Source organism: Labrus bergylta, chromosome 1 (assembly GCF_963930695.1).
Source record: "Labrus bergylta chromosome 1, fLabBer1.1, whole genome shotgun sequence".
Taxonomy (NCBI): domain Eukaryota; kingdom Metazoa; phylum Chordata; class Actinopteri; order Labriformes; family Labridae; genus Labrus; species Labrus bergylta.
Genome location: NC_089195.1, coordinates 34,086,116 through 34,108,004, shown reverse-complemented (window position 1 = coordinate 34,108,004; position 21,889 = coordinate 34,086,116). Strand labels below are relative to the sequence as shown.

The following is a 21,889-nucleotide window of genomic DNA, read 5'->3' as shown; positions in this document are numbered from 1 at the left end:
TCACCAGCAGAGGGCGCTTTATCGATTTCAACGACCATCATCACTCTCCAGAGTCTTTTCCACAAGTGTTTGATAACTGCATCTGAGGGATCAACGCAAGAAATGTTCATATTTATTTCTAAAGACCGAAGAAAGATATCGGCCGATATATCAGAGCGGATTTTTTCTCTCCCTGTAAAAATCCTGTATCGGTCGTCCCCATTTAAAACATGGGGTATCAAAAGATTTGAGGTGAAGGACATTTTCACAACCTGTAAACTGTGCTGCCATATTAAAACAGTTATTCTACACCAGCCTCTCTTTGCTCCTCCTGCTGACAATACCCAAACTGCTTCAGGGGGAAACGAAAAAGTTGCCATTTAGCTTCACAGAAACTCAGTTCCCTTGTCGACACTCGTCCTTTTCAACTCTTTCTCTCCGTGTGCAAGCAGAAGGAGGGATGAGAGACAGACACCACCCTCTCCCACGAGACGGACAGGCCAAGAACGCCTCGGAGCGGAGAGAGAGAGAGAGAGAGAGAGAGAGAGAGAGAGAGAGAGAGAGAGAGAGAGAGAGAGAGGAGCTGCACAGCCAGAGAGAAAGAGTGATCGTGGTCAGCCAAAAAAAAGTGATAAAGAAGCAGGTGGAGAAGAAAGGGAGGCCGGTCGACCCGCGGTGCTGGAGGCGAGTGATGGATAAAAGAGCATGTGAGAGCATGCTGGGAGGCCCGACCCGCTGCCAAACACACAGACATCAGACACATGAGGGGAAGGAGGAGGATGAGAGCGAGAGCATGTGTTCATGGGAGGAGAAGGGTTCACTTAGAGAACATTTGGCAGAATACTCCGGCTGTAAACACGTCTTACACGGACGATACCGGGCTGCTCTTTAAATCAACTACTTGTACCAGAAAATGTTTCAACCCTTCTTGAATCATCATCATGTTTATCTTGAATGTCATGCACAAAACTGTCTTTTTAAAAACCTTCTGGCTTTTTGCCTCCAGACATCCTGCAGCTCTCGGGGGGGGAAAAAGGGGAGGTCACAGTGTGTATTTGTTGGACAGCAGGAGACGGTTTGACGGCCAGAGAGGGAACGAGGGGGGAGGAGGGAGGGAGGAAGGAAGCACTGAGAGGAGGAAGAAGGAGGGAAAAAGATGGAGGCCAGGGATTCACAGATTGAAATAAAAAGAGATGTTTGAGTTGGATTTTTAGAGGGGGAACGCTTCAGGTTACTGTGTCACATTAAAATATGGGAAAAGGTCAACAATAGGGTCGTCTTGAAACCATTGACATCATTCCATTACAGCAGGGGGCAGTATGCATGTAGTTGGTTTGCAAATCCGACAGAAAAGCAGGAAAAGGAAGAAGCAGTAACCATGGCAACCACTCAAGCATCCTGCTCACTGTGCATGTTTTTGTTGTTTGGGAAAACTAGGGGGAATATCAAACGTTTGGAAAAGAGCGAGATCAGGGTGATGTCAACAGCGCCTTTCTGAAAAGTTGAAAGATTTTCGATTTGAAACGCTCGGAGCAGCTGCACAAAAAAGGGGGCGGAGTTGAAACTACAGAAAACCAAAGATTGGACTGGAACGCCGTAAGAGTTCAGGATTTTGTTGATGATTTGGGGCAACATTATTCTTCCCTGCAGTAAATTTAGCTGTTGAAATGGTTTAAAATGCATGAGGAAATACATGACAGCGTGTGTGTGTAATAAATTGTAGCGCCTGTGGTGAAGTGTGTGTGTGTGTGTGTGTGTGTGTGTGTGTGTGTGTGTGTGTGTGTGTGTGTGTGTGTGTGTGTGGGGTGTTTAGCTGAAGAGATTAACCCTCTAAGCTGTCTGAAGACCAGACTCAGGGTCTTAAACAAAACAGTGAGCCAAAAGGCTTGACGATAAATCAGGTGAGAAGTGTCCTGAAATACACGTCTGACAAGATGTTATGTTTGATTGACAGCTCGCCGTACTTCCTGTTAGCAGAGGAAAGTGTGTGAATGGGTAGCTGTGACCTGCGGTGTAAAAAGCGCTTTGAGGAGTCAGAAGACTAGAAAAGAAATAAACAAGCTCAAGTCTATTTAACTGTTAAAAACGGCTTCTAACAGAGAGCACCCATGGGAGACTGAAGCTGCACGGTGGCTCTACGCAGAATGTAAGAGAGAGATGGAGCATGGATAAGCAACCTTCAGTGTGTGTGTGTGTGTGTGTGTGTGTGTGTGTGTGTGTGTGTGTGTGTGTGTGTGTGTGTGTGTGTGTGTGAGAGAGAGAGAGAGAGAGAGAGTGTCAGCATGAATGGTTTTGACAGTTGGTCTCAGGTGTGGCAGCAGAAGCAGAGACCAGTGCAGCAGGTCTGTGTGTGTGTGTGTGTGTGTGTGTGTGTGTGTGTGTGTGTGTGAGAGTGTGTTAGTGGGGCATGCAGAAACAAGTTCAGTTCACCAGCAGTGGTTATGTGGTTGTAGTGGCATAAGATGTTTAAAAACCTGATGAGATCTGCACATTTTGTGCCCGTGTGTTTCTACATTTAACATCTTAGTTCTATCAAAAGTGAAGTGATTGACAGCTGTCCATCAACACAGGTTCTTGTTGCTGCAGAGGTTTGAGATCAGAGTAAACGACCAGCTGAAGCGTCTTCAGGAGAACTCGACCAGACCGGACTGCTGGAGCTAAGACGCAGCGCAGCGGAGCCAGTGGAAGAACACACATTGAATAAAGTGAAAACCTCAATCACCTTGGCTGCCGTCATAGAGCAGAGACGGGCCGAAAACGCATCTGGTGGAAATTGGCTGTCATGCAGCGACTCGACTCTTTCTGTGATGAACACATCCACAGGTTGAAGAATGTAAAGAGTGAAGACGAGAAGGCGAGAGGATGCAATTGAATGAACTTGATTGCTTTATAACCAGATATATTTATCAGCTAACATATTTTTCATCTTGAGATTATCCAAGAGCAATTTTGGGGACAGTAAACAAGCAGCTGTTTGAATTTAACACAAAGCCGTTACATCAATTTGGATAATCTGTCCTCGTGTTTAATATCGTTGAAAGCCCTCAGCAACAACAACAACATGTGGATGAAGCAGCCACACATTACTCAAGCCAGTGGATAAAACCGATGCATTCTCTGTGAAAATGGGCGCGCTCGCTGATAAGTGAAGTGGGGGGCCATCGAACTGCACAGAAAGTAGATGAGGTCCGGGTCTATATTTGGGTTGATCACGGTTATGTAAAGTGTTTTGTTTTTGGGTGGGGGGGGGATAATGGAAAAAGGTCTGAGCCTGATTGAGTGACTCCGGCTTAATGCATGAAACAGTTTAATCAAGTCGAACGGGGGAAAAGCATTTCAATCCATTCTGTAATTACAACGCTGAATAAGATATCGCAGCCTACGCTTAGTTAATTGTCCTCGGAGAGAGTCCACTCTCATTAACAGCGCCCAAAAATGTGGTGATACAATCTGGTGTTAGGCGAGAACACACTCCTCTTACATGGACAGAACGGCTAAATGAAATCTGCAATGACTCTACAGAGAGAGGGCTCTTAAATGAGACAGGTTTGTGTGTGTGTGTGTGTGTGTGTGTGTGTGTGTGTGTGTGTGTGTGTGTGTGTGTGTGTGTGTGTGTGTGTGTGTGTGTGTGTGTGTGTGTGTGTGTGTGTGTGTGTGTGTGTAAAAGGTTGAAAAACGATGAGCTCATCCTGTTGCCAGCTGTTTCTATGACAGCACGGCCCTCCAGGTAACACAGCAGGAAACACCTGTCTCCTGCTTCCCTCTCAGCTGTCTCTTTGTCCAGCCCCTCCCCGCCGCGCTCAGGCATGCAGACGTTTGAGCGAGCAGGAGCTGATCGGAGGCTGAGCCGGATGTCAGACTCTGTGAGCGTTAATAACTGAAGCAACGCCACGAGGCAACACCTCGCAGTCCAAACATACACCGAATGACGGCAAAGGTAGACCACGAATCCAGAGGACAAATCCTGACTCTGACCCCCCCTACAGCTTCATTCATTTATTTACTCTGCATGAGGAACCAAAACGCAGCGCTGAGTTGTTTCTGCAGACGTGTACTGTTCAAAGACATCTGACTGTATTTGTTTTTACAGCACCACCTTCACCTGGAAAAGGTCTGCAAATACGACTTCAGGTTGACAAGGAGTCAATATGGTACAACGGAGTACATGACGTCGACTTCCCATGGACATGAAAAACAAGATATTTGAGTGAGCAGCAGAGAGAGAGCCACGGCTCGTTCCCCTTCACGCTCAACGTGTTGAAGAAGCCATTTCTAAAATCTGCACTCCTGAAAATATTCACATGGAGCGCGCTCAGCGATGCTATAATGAAAATATTTGTCTTTATATCAAGTTAAACGGAATCACAACATCAAAAGATCGGAGAACAACTGACTGGAGAACAGAAAATGTAATGCAGCAGTTTAATTATGTGCAATGAGATCGTAGTGCAGAAAAATAAAAAACTCGGGGTCTGGCAGGAGAAACTACGGGTGATGTCCAAGCGAAAATGTGGATGTCTGCGTTCACACATACAGCTCCTCCAGGAAATATCACGAGTTTTCTGCAAGTGTGAAAGGACTCAGAGTGTTTCAGTTGGATTAACGCCTGTGATACAGAAGTTGTAAAATCAAAGTGTAATCGTATTCTCAATGTGAATATCAATGGAGCAGTTGTGAGGTCAATAGTCAGACAATGCACCCAGCAGTCGCACAACGAAAACAAAAAAACAGCAGCAGCAGAGTCTGAGCTCAGAGGAGCAGGAGTCAGATTTCACTGATCACATGACGGGAGGAGGGAGAGTTGACCCACAGCCATGTAAACACACAGCTGATCTACAAGACAATGGAGGAGCTCAGGTGGAGGTAAAAGGACCAAAAAAAAACTCATGGAGCAATGGTTCTCAACTGGTGGGTCGGGACCCAAAAGTGGGTCACAGAGTTGTTTTCAGTGGGTCGTGATTGTGAGCCTGGAGCGTTGTGTTTCTTTGTTTTATCACATTTTGTCGCCTTAGGTCCAAACTGCCCTATTTTGTTTTTATAGGTCATAGGTCATGATTTTTCATGAAGTAGTTGGTGGTGGTCCTGAGGCTACATCAGTTGTGAACCACTGCTAAACAGGACAACATTAAATTGTTAGCATCTTGTTTTTTGTTGGGGTGTAGGATCTACATTAACATCAACTTGTACATTTCTTTCTGCAAAGATGGAAAATCGTTCAAAGATATCAACTTGAGGAGCTGACCCGACCCCTCTTCACTGACCTTCACCTGAATGAGAATGTATTCTCAACCAGTTTTCACATCTGCACTCCTGAAAATATCTAGATAACTTCAGGAGGACTGCTCCAGAGATTCTCCTGACCTGGCTGTTCACACATGCACCTCACAGATGGGGGGAGGGTCTCCTGAGATGAGACGTGACATAAAGAAAAAAATGACGTGGAAGTTGCAGACGACGCAACAAAGTCGGACATGCAGCTCCGCCTGGAAATATCAGGAGTTTTTCAGGAGTGTGAAAGCCATACAGGTTACAGCCTACTGGTAGCTAGCAGGTTTGCACACTACACACAGAGAGTTACACATCTGCACCTTTTGGACATCACTCAACTCAATGGATATGTGACGCTGGAAGACAGTTTGAACCAGTTTTCCCTTTTTGGGAGACCCCCGAAAACAGACTGCGTCTTAAACACTGGTGCGGCTTCTCTCATCTCTTCAACAAGAGCAGCTCAACATATCCAGTATAATTATAATCCAAATGTGAAGTGCACAGAAAGAATTCAGCCTGTGTGACATTTGGGAATGATTTAATTCAAAGTGATTCGACTGCAGCTCCACCCCGGCGTTTCACAAACCATCCATCCAGAGTTTTCAGCCCCCGAGGAGCCTGCAGACCTCCCAGTGCACCGAATGTTATCAGTGCAACTCGATCTCCAACCCGTTCTAATGAAAGGGATTGTTTGTGGGGGGGGGAGAGACTTTAATAACTCCCAGAAGCTATTTATATCTTACAAAGTCACACCCTCCTCGAGTATGACGGACAAAAAACACCACATAGATAAAAACTTTGACAAAGAGCGTCTGTAGAGACTGCTACGGGCCATGTTATCAAAATCATGCGAGATGTTATTTGACTACGTTGCTAAGTGAAGACAAACATGAAAGACAGGTTTTAGTGTTTAACTGAGTTTAGCCATCATAGAGCGACAGAAAAATGATGCAGCGTCACCTCCTCACGGTAGAAAAACCTCAGACGTCAGCGTTCTATTTTCACAAGGGACAAAAATGTAGAAAGTTTTACCTTATTAAGTGTTTGGTCTTAAATGTGCAGTTTGTGTATTTGGCTGTTGGCTGGTTAACAGCAAGAACATCAACAGTCTTTTCCTTCTAATTATCCCCAGTGGAGGGAAGTCACTGAGGAGACCCAAACGAGGAAAAACAAGAAGGAGGGCCGTAGAAGGAGAGGAGGAGGAGGAGGAGGTTGAGGAGGAGAGCAGATGGTGTGTAGTCAGGACGGGGGGGAGAGATAGCAGGAGAGGGGAGGGGAGATGATAATAGGAAAGGGGGCTACATGGCAGATCGCTTTACACTCCTTCGACCGCTGCAGGTCCAGAACCGTTCCATCAGAAGCAGTTTAAAATGTAGAGATGCCTCTGACACAGCCGTGGAAGTGAGAGGAAGTAGAAAGCTGAAACATAGTTCAGATAGAACCAGCTGACTTCAGTCTGGTAAATGCTGGAGTGACAATCCTTCAGCGACAGCCACAGACTGCTAGGTAACACTTTCACGTCCCTGTAACTGCGTACAGATCACACTCTGACCACTTCCTCGATGCCTGCCTCACTGAAAAAACACTTTTTCATGCTGGAAACATTCTCTCTAATCCTCTTCCTCTGCGTCTTAATCTTCTGCGAGTGCCACTTTCTGACTATGACTTGCTGACTCCCGAAACGGAAGTACAAACTTCTTTTAAAAATAATGCAACAGGGCACTCTCGAGAAGACTTGTACTATGTTAGCTTCAGTATTAGATCACTTTTACATGAGAACAATACACTGAAAACATGTTCCTGTTCAGACGACCACGTTTGGACATCAACCGCCGTGCACATAGATCCACAAAAACTCTTCAGAATACATGCCAGGCCAGTAGATGGCGGTGTGACTTTATAGTGTAACAACACACGCATGCGCACACACTTCCTTCTACAGATCAGTGAGGTGTAAGCATTCAGAATGGCTGATGGGTAATCGCCTTTTGGCCGCCATTTGCTGTCGTTTAGGTGGATTCAGTATCTGCCTGGCACATGCAAGTAACGCATCTATGTGAGCAGTACAAACAGAACGCAATTGTTGTTGTTGTCGTCCACCTTCTCACGCACTGCAAATTTTGAACTACACCAATGTTACAGTTCACTTAGCAGACGCTTTTATCCAAAGCGAAGCACATCAGAGAGTAAGAACAAATTCATTCATACACCGCCACTGAAGCAGAGGGAGCAATGCAGGGTTAAGTGTCTTGCCCAAGGACACGTCGGACATGTTGCTCAGCTGGGGATCAAACCCTCGACCTTCTGGTGGAGAGGGACGACTCTACCAACTCAACCACAGCCACTGTAATGTGCATACGTGTGCAAATATGTCTGATCTCACAAGAACTGCAAATAGCTTGTTTACACCACGACCACGATGGTGACATTTCAAAAGTTTGCACTCTGTAACCAGTTTTCATGACTTTGTGTTTCAAGGGAACCAAAACGCAGTTGTTGTTTAAACCAACAGACAAAATGCAGCAAAAGTTTCTGGTTTTTTGGGGGGCTGAAACTGTTGTTGTGTGAACAGAGTCAAAGTTGAGGCGATGAAGTCTGAAGAAGTTAGAGCAAAAAAATTCTGAACTTTGTGTCAGGTTTTTAAGAAACACGTCGCCTGTCTCGCACTTAAGAGTGTGGCTGGTACTGTTAGGGATAAATATTTCTATTACAGCTGAAAACAAATAATGCAGAAAGCATTTCTTGGGGTGATTTAGAAATGGCAGCCTGCGCTCCAACTCCAAAAAAAACGTATCATGTCCGTCCATCCATTATCTTCTGCTGTTTCGGGTGCCTGGTCGCGGTGGAAGCAGGACGAGCAAGATGACCCAGAAATCCCCTCTCCCCAGCTCCTCCTGGGGGATCCTCAAGGCGTTCCCACCCAAGCCAGAAGGGATATGTAATCCCTCCAGCCAGCTCTGGGGTCTCCTGATCAGATGCCCGAACCACCTCAACTAACTCAGATCCCTTCGATGCAAAAGGAGCAGCGACTCTACTCCGAGCTTCTCGCCCTGTTTCTAAAAACTGAGGCTGAGCCCAGACCGACACCCTTCAGAGGAAACACCCTTCAGCTGCTTGTATCCACCATCTCATTCTTTAAGTGACACACAGAAGTTTCAAAAACGCCCTCGGGATTCTTTCGCCCATTTGTTGTTCATTCGGGTCGCTTTAATTAGCCACCAGATTTCTTAAAACGAGTTGAAGCCACCACATCCTGACACGAGCCACACTACACAGAGAGGAACTCCAGAGTGCTACAGACTTTCCCTACATGACACATCTGTGTTTATGTCACCTCCTGCCAAGTGTGTCCGTCCACCCGGGGCTTAGGTTAACCCCGCATCTGAGGGCGGGGATGTTATTTCAGACACTGCTTTTGGGACCCCTCCCTTTTCCCCACAAGAGAATAATAAAGTTTCGAAATGCCCCACTTGCACCAAGAGGAGCCAGGAAGGAGTCAAGGCTGTAAAGAAGAACCCAGACATCTTTATTTACTTGATTGGTAAAGTTGGTAAAGACCATTTTGGATACATTAATTTGGGTTTAGAAAATCTTTAATATCAATATGGACGGTCGCCCCAGACAGCTCTAATGAGGCCGACACACATCGGGACTTGTGCTTTCTCAGCGCAGTGTGTGAACTCTCTGGAACCATGCCTGGTTTATCCCATTAAGTTGGCCGATATTACTTTGTTCATGGACTGTTTACCAGCCGACCCCCTGCTGAGCGGGAAATCACCATGCATGAATCACCGTCGCGCATGCAAAGGAGAGGAGAGCATTGTACGCTCACAGGGTGGTAGCACTGACAAAAAAAATGTCGTTTCAGTTCTTCGGAGAAACAACAATCAAATGCACATGTAGCACGCTTATTACAGTTACCAAATCCCCAGCTTCAATAAACGTGTAACATCAGCTTATGATCCTGAAATATCTCGGTCAGCTGAGGGAAGAGAAATGATTCCTAGAAGTGAAAATCCCTCCCAGAGAGTGCAACATGATGTTCTCTATTTATTGATTTAATCTAAAAAAAACACACATCTTTAAACCTTTCATGTCCAAACTGAAAGTCTGCGACAGCTCCGACTCGAAGCTGTTTTCACACTGAAAATGTCAGGACAGCAGGCACCTGAAATCTTGACCTAAAAAAACTTCAGTGATGGCTTCTTATTCTCAGCTTTAAATCAGAGCTATGTTTATTTGGTTAATTCATTATGTGCATGACCATCTCTAGTTCCAGAATATAAACATCATCAACCCCGCCTGCTCCCTTGAGGTAATATTTTCTGACTCTTACCGGCTGCTTTTACCGCCGCAGCCAACACTCGCTGCCCAATCCGTTTGCCTTTTGCCTCTATTGTGTAATAAATAACTTTCATTTACCAACACCATCTGGTTTTTTATGTTACGTCCCTTTCTCCTCACGAGCTGAGGCGTCGTAACAGCTGCGTTCACACATCGGCTCACTCTGACTTCTTGCTTAAAGTTTTCCTCGGGGGGCCAGCATAAAAAAAAGTCCTGATAAGGTCTTTGGTGATGCTCATCCCAAGAGTTTTGTGCTTGTATAAAAAAACACAGAGAGCAGCATGAATTCAACCTATAATCTCAACGAGGGGTGCGTGTAACATCAGCTCATTAAATAATAATCTGTTACAAAAAAGATGTAATCGTTTTGTAGTCTACATTTTTGTAAATGTTCCTTGTTGCATTGTGGGTTCTAGGATCGGCCTAATTCAAAACTGAGAAAAAGGAGCACGAGCGCAAAAAGAAAATAGATGACAAACAAAGAGCTGATAAAGGCTCAGTGCTGAAACGCATCCGTTGTTGATACGTACGCTGCTACGCTAACAAAAATATCCCTTTAATTAACCCCTTTATGAATTCACAATGAACAGAAAGTCCCAAACAAACTAAATATGCAACATGATCTACGAGAGTTCAGTTCAAATTGTCTTTTTAGTCCACAGAAAAAGAAGGACTTTCACTTCAGTGATTACCGCTTTACTCCGCCAAACCAAAGACGTTTGATCATCCAGGACAGAGCAGCATAACGAGATGTTTTCCTATAGTTTGGAATTTTAGATGATTATTCTTTTAATAACTACAAAACAGAACGACCTTACAGGGAGAGAGAGCTCATAGTGGACGGACGAACGAGATTGAGCGAGTGTGTGATTACTCACAGAGGAGAAAGATGAAACAGTTCACCTGTTCTATTGTAACTTCATTAACCAGAGTAAAGTGTGCTCTACACTGCAGACTGGAGTCTTTGTTAACACAATGTTTCTGTCAAAACAGCTTCAACGTGCGATGAGTGCATTGATGTCTGCACGTCCGCTCGCCACACTCACTGCTCTGATTATAAGAAAGTGTTAAAACGGTCAGAACACGTCTGTGTGAAGGTTTATTTGAGGTTTGTTGTCTGTTGAAGTAAGAAATGTCATATTTGAATGTTAATACAAAGACCTATAACTAACAATTATTAAAATCCAGAAGATTCAAATTAATCAATAGATACAGTCAGCATCGCGTCATAGTTGGGGGGCGGGGCCTCCTGTGGGGGAAAAGAATCACAGAAAAAAAAGAACTACAAAACGATTACTCGAGTACTCGCTTTATCAGCGGGAAGAGTAATCGATTAGAGAAAATTTTGCATTTCTGCACCCCTAATCTCAACTACTAAACTTTAAGCCATCACTTCGTCTTCCTCTCCTAAAGTATTTAATCTGTTCATGTGGTGAAAAAGAATCCAGACGAAATGTTTTAAACACTTCTGAGCACACGCTGAGCTGTCAATTGATGCTTCAATCCCCGAGCACTTTCAGAGATAGTTACCACTGAGCGGCTGTTTAAACAGCACCGCAGTGCTCAGTGATGCGGACTGGGGGGATCGATATATGTGGCCTGGGGGCCCCCTGTGCTCTGCCATAATGAGGAGGGGTCAAGGGTCATGGTATGTCAGCATGAAACGCTGCTGGTGTTGACAAGCCGAGGCCGGGCCCGTGTGAGAGGGAAAGGGAGGATTTACTGCTCTTACATAACAAAGACTACAAACATGAAAACGAAATGATTTTACTGACACTGGAGATGTTCCACAGCGTCTGTATCCTCCTTTTCTAGAGCTTCAAATTCAGTTTCAGAGCAGGCCCGTCTACACACTGATTGATCCAACACTCAAATAACAACTACGGAGCAAAAACAGAAGTCCAAGGTGCCCGATGTAACGGTCTGCTCTTGTTTTTAATGACCAGATAGAAGGTAAACTCCTGCACACCGTCTAAACCGAACAAATATGTTATAGGTAAAAAAATAATAGCAGACCTCAGAAGCTTCAATAGACCAATCAGAATTGAGTATTCAACAAGTTTGTCAAGCTATCAAAATTTCATATATCAGTGATTTTTCTGACAGTTCCAATACTTACCGAAGGAAAATACAACACAAGGATCTCGAGAGGAGGAGACAACGTCAGGAAGTGCAAACAAACAGCTTCAAGCCCGATCGGTCACAGGTGGTGATGCTGTGGTGGGTGACTGTCTCCTCCCTTTCCAATCAGAAGCCCCCTCACAAACAGTTGGGGAGGAAATGATTTCCCCCAGAAGCCGTCATCACTGGGAGTTGTAGTTTCCTCACACATAGCTGCAGCCCCTCCTGTTCTCAACCAGCTCTTATATTAACGAAAGTGAGGAAACCTAAAGATCTGTCCACGTGTAACACATTTAACACATAAATTAAAAAATAAAATAGACGCGTGGACGCCCGCACATCGGAGAACAACAGAGAACATGACAGCTACTTTGTGTCTTATATTGAGTCATGTTAGTCAGATACAGACATGAAACTCTGGATTTCTCCAGAATGAAGGCTGTCAGCGTTGTGTACCCGCGTGCTTGTGCTCGTGCATGAAGTGCACCGTGCCTGAGCACGATACTGAGCGGTCACACCTGTCAAACGAACTGGACTTTAGCGTTGAAGCGTGTTGGGCACGGTAGGGATGGCCAGTGAGACCACACCCTAAGTAACTCCGGCAGACTTCAGGGACAGAGTGTCCTGAAACTTTCAGGAGTGGCCGTTTAAAAACAACTTTAAAAAGTTCTGCATGTGTTCACATTGAAACAATAGAAATCATCAGAGCGGTTTACATGAAACATTTCTGTTTTTTGCTAAATTAACCAACTTCACCGACTAATCGATCCTCCTTTTCCCAGCGCTCCCACAGAGAGCCAGAGGGGCTCACTGGCCAACACTGACAGGTGATGTCATGACAGTGTGTGAGCTCAGTGTTGCAGGCCTGTGTGTGTGTGTGTGTGTGTGTGTGTGTGTGTGTGTGTGTGTGTGTGTGTGTGTGTGTGTGTGTGTGTGTGTGTGTGTGTGTGTGTGTGTGTGTGTGTGTGTGTGTGTGTGTGTGTGTGTGTGTTTTAGTGCGTGTCCGAGAGGAAGGAGGGGTCCGTCTGCAGCAGGGAGTGCAGGGGTACATAGCTATGAGGTCATGAGAATTATGAGCTGTTTGCACAGAGGGAAGGAGAGATGTGAACGAGAGATAAAGGAACGCAGCAAAACCCACCAAGAGAAACACAAGCTGAGAACAGCTGCTGCTGCTGGGGCCGACGGTGAAGCACAAACATGGCTTAAACACACACGGGGATTTCAGTTTCCAGTCCAAACACCATTAACCACACATGATTTGTCTCCCTTTGCCGAGCCCCAGATTGGGAAGCCGTGCGGGTGGGTGGGTGGGTGGGTTGGTTGGTTGCTGAGGGTGTGGTCACCACCACGCTGTAGCCAGGATGAGGAAAATGAACTCGCAGTGAACTGAATGTGATCTGTGCTGCTGCTATCTGACAATACAAGCTATTGTACTGCTGCGGCTGTGGAGCCTCATCATCAGCATAATGCCCTTTAGACCTCCCTTTCCTTTCCACCCTCCACCCTCCACCCTCTACCCTCCACCCGTGGGCCCAAGCAAAGCCCTACCCACAACTCAACTGATCCAAATAGGGCAGCAGTGATCCGGCTCCAGCAGTGAAGTTAAGTATCATGGAAAAAATGTTCAGAAGAGCAGCCATGGAGGAATTTAGTCGGCAAATGTTCTTAAAAACAAATATGGTTGGTGTGGTGAAATCCCGCCATGAGATTCATTCAGAAGCTTTTTGAATGAACCATAAAGTCCTCCTCTGTAAGTGGAGTTACCAAAACGTTTGAGTGTTTGAGCGCGGGAAAGCAGCTGAACTTTAGAAAACGTATCAAATGAGAATCTGAATCCAACACCATAATGTGAAAGGAGTTCTTTGTAGTAATGCACCTTAAAAAAGGATTTATAATCTGAATCTGCACGTTTCAGCTGATCATGTCACCCTCGAGGCCAAAGTCCTCGAGGGTGGGCGGCCCAGGTTTGAAAAAAACCTGTGGCAACTTTTCCACAGGTCGTTCCTCACTCTCTCTTCCAAGACGTGAACACAGCTGGTCAGGAAAACTCACCATGAGCGAGTAAGCAGGGTGATGGCGTTCTTATCACTGAAATTGTCCTCAATGGTTCTTGAACATTTTAGTGAAGGTTAAATGAAAAGTCGGATCGCTGGTGGCACATTGGTTAGTGCGCGCCCCGTGTGTGGAGGCTGTAGCCCTCCAGGCGGGCGGCCCAGGTTCGAATCCGACCTGTGGCTCCTTTCCTGCATGTCATTCCCCACTCTCTCTCTCTCTCTCTCTCTCTCTGATTTCTGACTCTATCCACTGTCCTATCTCGACAATAAAGGCAGAAGAAGCCCAAAAATAAAATCTTAAAAAGAAAAGAAAAGTCAAACTGTGATAAATTTACATCCCTGTGACGTTCCGCCTTCAATTTGAAAGTCATGGAGGCGTAAAAGGGGGACAAAGTGACCCCCTCTGTACCGCCTTTGGAGGTAGTAAAAGAGGCGTTACAGAAGCGAGACAGGATCAGCAGAGCCAGCGACGGGAGCGCAGCACTGTGTGTGTGTGCATGTCAGACTATGTGTGTGTGTGTGGAGCTCCCGTTGTGCCGTGCTCTCTCTCTCTCGCACGCTTCTGCAACGCTGTAAGGCAAAGTGAATTCTCTGACTAGGACACCAATATCACTTCATTGTGGACTCAAATATGAAGGTCTGAAGGCTTAATGAGGGCGGAGCTTCGTTACAGCGCTGTTGTGGAATTGCACTATGAAAAGGACTCTTGTTACAAGTTACTGAGTGAACAGAGTCCCCACAAGGTCTTTCCTCTGAATCATAAACCCCTCATCATGAATACACGACATCTCAGTCCAGCTGTATTTTTCAATGGCTGAAATGGAGATGACATCAAAACTGAGTCGTCTCTTGGCCCAGCAAAAGAAAATGGCGACTGAGTGGAAGACATAGGAGCGTCTGTATGGTGGACAACATATGGAGACGCTGAATAGACCCCCATCAGAGGACAGACGCCGCACTGTGTCCAACTCTTAGACGCACATTTAGCCAGGGTGTCTTTTTCTTTCAGAGAATCAAATCAGTGGAGTTCATTATGGCAATCAGTCAGAGAGTCACCATGTCATTATCAAACATAATGTAAAGAAATGTTTTATTGAGAACAGTGTCAACACTTTAAGCTGTACTTTTCCCCACAGTCACTTACACACTGTTTCTAAAATGTTGATTTTGACATGAGAAACAAACGTGTTTACAGCCTGTTTTTAAAAGCCTTTTTATAGTATTCAGGCTGAGAGTTATTCACAGTTAGGGGCGGGGCTGATTTGACTGATGTGCATGCCTGTTTTGCAGGCTCGCCTCATCCTCATCTCTTTGCCTTGTTGTGAGGTAGACTGAAGGTAAGGTAGAGACAGCATTTCCAACATGGCGACCGCCAACACACTGGGCTTCAAAAAACCAACTAAGTCCATGTTTTATACAGTCTGTGGTTTCAATATTTAACTTTATATTTCGCTGGAAGTCGATGGTAAAGATAATGTTCTCCCTGATTTCTGCATGTTCAGGATAGCTTTGAGAGACCTTCCTGGAGGGCGCTATAACAAGAAAGACACAGTCAGTATTTAATATAAGATTATGATCACATGTTCCAAGTTTAATATAGCATTATTCATGTGAGAGACTGCATTGTTTTATTCGGCCGAGATGCCAGCCCTAAACATCAATGAGAGTTTTTTTCCTGCTCTCTCAGAGTCTCAACTGTTCCTGGATGCATTATTGTGGATTCTGTCTGCCTACATGGCCACAGGGCAGCGCTGAGAAAAGCCGACTTTGTGCACATAGCTGTCTCCTTACGTCATGCTGAGGCTTATGGGAAGCACTCCTATGCATTCCCTGGAGTGTCTGACTCTTGTGTGTGCGTTTCAGTTGTTACATCTGTGTGTCTCTGTGAACATGAACATTTTGAAGTCATGTAGATCTTTGTGAATCCACTTGTCGAGCGTCTCAGTCGTCAGGGCTTTTACACATGGGAGACCAACGACGACAGACACAACACAGAAAAGTGACTCCCCCTCCTCCTCCTCCTCCTCCTCCTCCTTCATTCTTGTCTCCCTTCTAATTTTTACGAGGCTGTGTGACGCAGTTGGGTTCAGCCTTCTTTTTTGGGCTGTATATTTATCGTCTTCCTGTTGGTGCACACAGCTCACCTCTCTGTTTTCACACGAACTGTCAGGACGACGTATTGTCAGTTTACACGATGACAGAGGCCTCAGAAACCCAACGAAAAACTGTGATGGTGAGAGGACTAATTCTGGGGCAAAGGACCGGTGGGTAAAACGATGAATAATGGTTCCCAGTCTCCACCCAGCAACTGAAAAACCACCATCTCTCCTTGTAAAAGATCAAACAGAGAACTTAAACTCTACACATCTCCATCTTCTCTTCTCATCGTCCATGAGCCTCCTGAGGGCCAAAACAACAGAAAGAGAAAACTATATGAACTGCCATCAGACACAACGGTACTACCACTTCTCTGCACTCTTTTCAGGAAGTGTGGTGAGGTTAGGCTGGATCTGTTTGGCTCAGATTGTAACACCCTGCGTGTTTCAGAGCGGGTGTCACACTTCTGCATCTGTTTAGTGTCTAAGTTGTCGAGGACACATGAATGCAGGAATCAAACCGGGTATAAGTGTCGCCCTAGTACAAAGCTTTTTTTCTGCAGTCAGGATTATAAAGCTGCACTTAGGAGGCATAATTAAACACTGACCGAGGCTCATTTTACTACCTACACGTGCTGGAGTTTATGACTTAAAGAGACGACGAGCTGATAAAGAAACAGTCAGTGGACACGTTCACTTTGTGTCCAGAGAGAGATGTGAAATATGAACGTTTAGGGTTATTTATTAGTTTGTAATGAGTGCAATCCTTAAGTGATAGATAAGATTGAGTTTTGGTTTAACTGGTGAAATATTTGCACATTAGCTGATGACAAATGATTTGTTGTGGTCGAGTTACTTCAGCTTAAGCGACAGGTAGACTGAAAGTAAACCAACACACCTGGATAATGCCGTCGGGGCTTCATTTACTCTTGCGTTTATACAGAACCGAACTGGACTCTGGGGTTCTGCACATGATCCACAGTTCCCATGCAGGCTTTGAAACACATTAATAAATAGAAGATAGTAGGGCTGGGAATCTTTGGGTGTGTCCCGATTCAAAGTCTCAATTCAAAGTCTATTTATGGGTTGAGCTAGCCTTAGCACTTAGCAGGAAGTGACTGATTAGCCAAAAAAATTAATTGATTTTTTGAAGTTATGAATCTATTTAAAATCTCAGCAGATAAGAATCTCCATTTTTAAACAAAACAATTTTTTTTCCCACCTCTAGAAGATAGATCTGTGCTTAAAAATACATCGATGCAGGTTTTACAGAATCAATATGGCTGCAAAGCGCTGATGGTAGGCTAGAAAGACACATCACGTATGGTGCAGTTCACATTAAAGCCATTAGGTGGCACTAAGCCGGACTACACGATCCAGCGAATGTTCAATTTCAAAACATTTTCATGGTTATTTTGGTCATCATCCACACAAAATCAATGTGAATCGTGATGTATCGTATCAACGGGGTTGTAGAAGAAAAGCCGAGACGAAGGTATCGACACGGCGAGTGATAGAGCGAGGACATGTACAGAGCTTTAAAGGTGTCCATGTTGTCACCATTGGACATATAACCAGTTTGCCACTTGCCAACTGGTTTGTTGATTGTTTTGTATGTGACGTCATAGGTCAACTGGAAGAAGGTCCAACAGTAATGAGCTGGAACTGGAAGCGATAGACAAGACTCTCCTCCAGTGCCTGTATACTGGGACAAGGAGAGTGGTGCAATGAAATGACGAGCTATAACCGTAAATTTACTCAACTGTGTATGTAAACGACCTGAGTGTGAATCCACACAAGAGCCTGAATCATAACAGAAACAAACTATAAATAATAAACTTCACACGTGGCTCATTTGTTTGTCTGATGTATGAAAGGTCAAGTATGGGTGAAACGAACGTGGGCAAACGAGTTCTGCGAAGTGTTTAGTCAGCACGTCAGAAAACCGCACTAACACACAAACACAATATGAGGAACTCAGGTGGTGAATGTGACTTTTTCTTCTGGCTAGCTGTATCATTTCTACCAGCCTGTTTTAGCTGTTTAAAACTCAATCGGACTCCTACTGTGGTCCCACTTCTGCATTTTCTGATCCTCCCTTCGCTGCTATAAATTACAGGGTATATCAGTGCTACCTCGTCTCCTGTTTCACTGCCTGACCTCTCATATCTGCCGAGTGATATCACAGTTCCTACAGTGCAAACAAGAATATTTGATTGCAGGAGAACCAACAGAAAAACAAACAGCTGCATGAACACACTGACACCTGTGATTCTGTAACTTGCTCTGCTCCTCATGTGGATTAATAAGGTTACCCACATCTTTTGACACTCTAAAATGTTCAATATCACATGTTACAAACAATAGGACGTGCATTGTTTTCATGCTACAAACACACAGAAGCTGAAAAGAGCTTAGATTGTCAGTCATATTTTTAACCAAAAGCTGTCACAAGCGAAAGAGAGCAGAGAGAGAGAGCACTGTCTGAACTGCAAAAATACGTTGGTAACATTTGCATTTGTGCAATTTAGACAATGTGCAGGAGTTCGCTTGCAATGTTTAGTCAATGAAAGAAAGAAATTGCCCAATATTTTGTGCTTCGGCTTCTTTTTGGGTTGCTTAGTTATAAACAGGTTAACACAATACCCGATACGATTCTGGTATTGTGACAACTTTACAGCTGACACAACATACTTCCCTGATCTTTAATGCAATAAATATAAAGAAGAAGTTTAACTTGATAGTGTCACTCTTACATGACTTTGAAGAGAAGACTGAGGACCGACTGTTGTTCAGCCTTTATGCTAGATTTAAGTAAATGATCTTCTACCTGAGCACACACCTACAGTACCCTGTTAAAATAGCAAGGTTAGCCGTCTTTCTGTTTGCTTCTGCGCTGATGAACAAACAACGTCTCATGGGAGTTGGGAATGGTGTGTGTGTAAAGTGCGTTGTTTAACAACAAACAACCACTATTGTGCCTGTGTGAACCTGCTTCTACTCTCTGTATCACCACACACAAACACTTTGGAGGCACACAGCCGGACGAAAGGACATCATGGTAAAATGTCGTGAGGACCACGGCTCGAGCGCTCTGCAAAAGATAAATTCTCCAAAAACCAGAGCGTGTGCCCCATCATACATTATTAACACGAGACAAACTATCCATTTCTAATTCAACTAAGTGGCTGGGGGTTCCTCACAGCGGTGTCCTGGGGTCACTGAAGCTTCCTGGGACACCTCAGAGGAGACACTCGGATTTAAATCTGGAATATTTCACCCAACAGAAGTAGAGGCATCAACAGGTAGTCCTGTTAATGGCACTTTTACCCAAACGAGATTAAGTTTGCCAAAATTTTGACTCTCTCCGATACGCTCCGATATCTAATGTTTTAAATCAATACAAGATCTGTTATTTTAGTAATAAATGGTATCAAAAGGAATAAAAACTACAGATCTTCAGTCATAAATTTTATAAAAATCTGCCGCAAGAAGTTTGTCAGGAGTTTGACTGCAAATTTGGGGTAATAACAACAAGAAATTCCCAATTATTAGTTCCTCGGACTTCTCAAATTCATTGCAATTGTATGGTAACATGTAACTAAATGGTTTGATTTTCACTATTCTGGTATTGTGATAACAGTCCTACACATTATAATGTCCAAATGAAGCTGTGGTTCAAACCGGGTGTTTCCAATTTTGGAGACAGTATCCAATTTGAGGGGTCACAATGCATTACAGTTAAATAATTCAATGCTTATATATTTTGTTAGATTTCATTTTTGCTTGTGAACGACCACACTTTTACCCTCTTAAATTATTAAGAATATCCAAGGAAAGGGGCAATGTAAGGCGGGGTCAAAACTACATTTTGATGCTCAACAAAAGTTGTAAACCACTTGTTTTAAGTATGTATCTCAGGTCTGACATAAAAAGGGGGAAAAGTCAGAGAAATGGCCCAGAGCCAGCTCAGGAAGGAAGTCAAATAATATCCAACAACAGCAGCAGGATGCAAGACATTTATCATATTCATCATTCTTACTTGAATGGAGTCGTTCGCCATGGTTGTCCCTGTTGCTCCTTTTTCAGTCAGTTTGCTGGTTCACAGTCAACCTGTGCACATGTGGGGTTTGCACTGCACGTCAAGGCACTGTCTCCTTATTCCCAAAGACTATTTAATACAATTAATGATCCAGATATGTCTCCCTGTGAGGCTTATCTCAACTTCACGCAGTCTGTCTTGACACAAAGGCAAATAGTCAAGAGGGTAATCCGCATTGTTGGCTCTCCTGGCCGCGCCTGAACTGATCCACCCTGCGCGTTTTTAATGTGTTTAACCAGCTTCAGCCACAGAATGAAGATGCGTTCACGGTCCGCACGAAAAAAATGTTGCGCTCTAAGTCATTGTTCGTTTAATTGGACAGCCGTTCAACAACTAGCAAGAGCCCCTTAAAATCCACAGGCAGGGCTGCTCCGTCATGTCGTCATGAACCCGGGTCACATCCACACGCAGGACGAGACGAAAGAAAGCCTCTTCTTCTTCGTCCTCTTTTCCTCCTTTCTTTTTCCCGGTAACGTCCGTGAGACATGAACACGCCTCAGCCTCTTGTCTGTATCACATGCCACACACACTCTCTCTCTCACACACACACACACACACACACACACACACACACACACACACTCATACAAAAAGCCGCCTGTCAGTCCTTCACACCGCTAGCTGAGGTCCAAACACACAAAAGACCCCCGCTCGTCGTTCCGGTACCGGGTCTGCAGCTCATCACATTCAAACAGTAAACTAACTGACGGCGCAGCTACACTCTGCCCATGCGCGCTCCCGACGCCCGGCCGTTCATTGGTCCAGGGCGGCGAGAGCGCGCCCGGATGTGTCACATGACCCCCCACCAGCTTACGTTGCCTGTGCTGTTACTTTTAATGAACCACCTGTTGATACGTAAACGCAACAGGAGGAGGGAGACAGCTAAACTTGTTAAAGTAATTAAACCGAATTAAACTTTCTAAGTAAAAGTTTTAAAGTACCGTAATGTCCCGGATGTAAGACCAACACACTATTTTCAGTCACATTTCATCGTGTTGTATTCAAACCATTACGGTAATTTCATTTAAAATGAAATTCAAGATGCTTTATTGGCATGAATGTAATAAAAACAATATCACCAAAGCATTTTTTTAACAACAAAAACAGCAGCACGAGTGATAATCAAAAGAAGAGTCATGATAATATTATTATTACATGTTACACTTTATGTGCACTGTGTGTATGTCTGTGTTACACAGAATATTACGGACTACACTTTTTGTCAAAAAGCTGATCTATTTTTTATTTTTTTTAATCTATTTTTTAGTATCTATTTTTTATTTTTTTAAATCTATTTTTTAGTATCTATTTTTTATTTTTTTAAATCTATTTTTTAGTATCTATTTTTTTCTACATTCTTAATTTTTCTTTTTTTATCTAAATTGTACTGCTCTTTTTTCTTGGCTCTTTGCTGCTGTAACAATGTAAATTTCTCCACTGTGGGATAAATAAAGGATTATCTTATCTTATTAATTCATAGTGTCATGATAATAATAGTAATATAAGTAAAATAAAATAGTAATAATTCAAATTAATAATTCAAATAATATTCCGGTAATACAAAACAACAACTGGTAAACATTTGGGTGGGACAGATGTCATTATCTTTTCTAATTTTGAGTTTATTAGACCGTTAGATGTTTTATATCATGTAAACATGTGTTTGTGTGTGTAAATTGGCGTTGATAAAAGGTACTGATACCGATCATCCATATTATATATAGGTAGCCTTTTAAAAACATACTCCGATGAGGTTAAACTCTCTCAACAAAGAGGCTGTCTCATGATAAGGTACATGATGATATGGTCTGTTGTAGATCTGATGTGACGTTAAACTGAGTCATGCATATCTGATTTGCATGATGAAAATGAGCCAGCAGAAAGATAGGAGCAGAGAGTCACACGCACGGCTCCGGCATAAACAC

The 21,889-nt window shown here is 44.0% G+C and overlaps 1 protein-coding gene across 1 annotated transcript in view; it reads right to left on the bottom strand.

Annotated features, from left to right (window-relative positions):
- pkn1a (protein kinase N1a) overlaps positions 1-20,695 on the bottom strand; it is a 54,070-nt gene extending 33,375 nt beyond the window's left edge. The window contains exon 1 of the mRNA XM_020658033.3: positions 19,905-20,695. Within this exon, the coding sequence (XP_020513689.1) occupies positions 19,905-19,925 (21 nt within the window). The 5' untranslated portion in view covers positions 19,926-20,695. The remainder of the gene's footprint in view (positions 1-19,904) is intronic.
- Between the last annotated feature and the right edge of the window lie 1,194 nt (positions 20,696-21,889).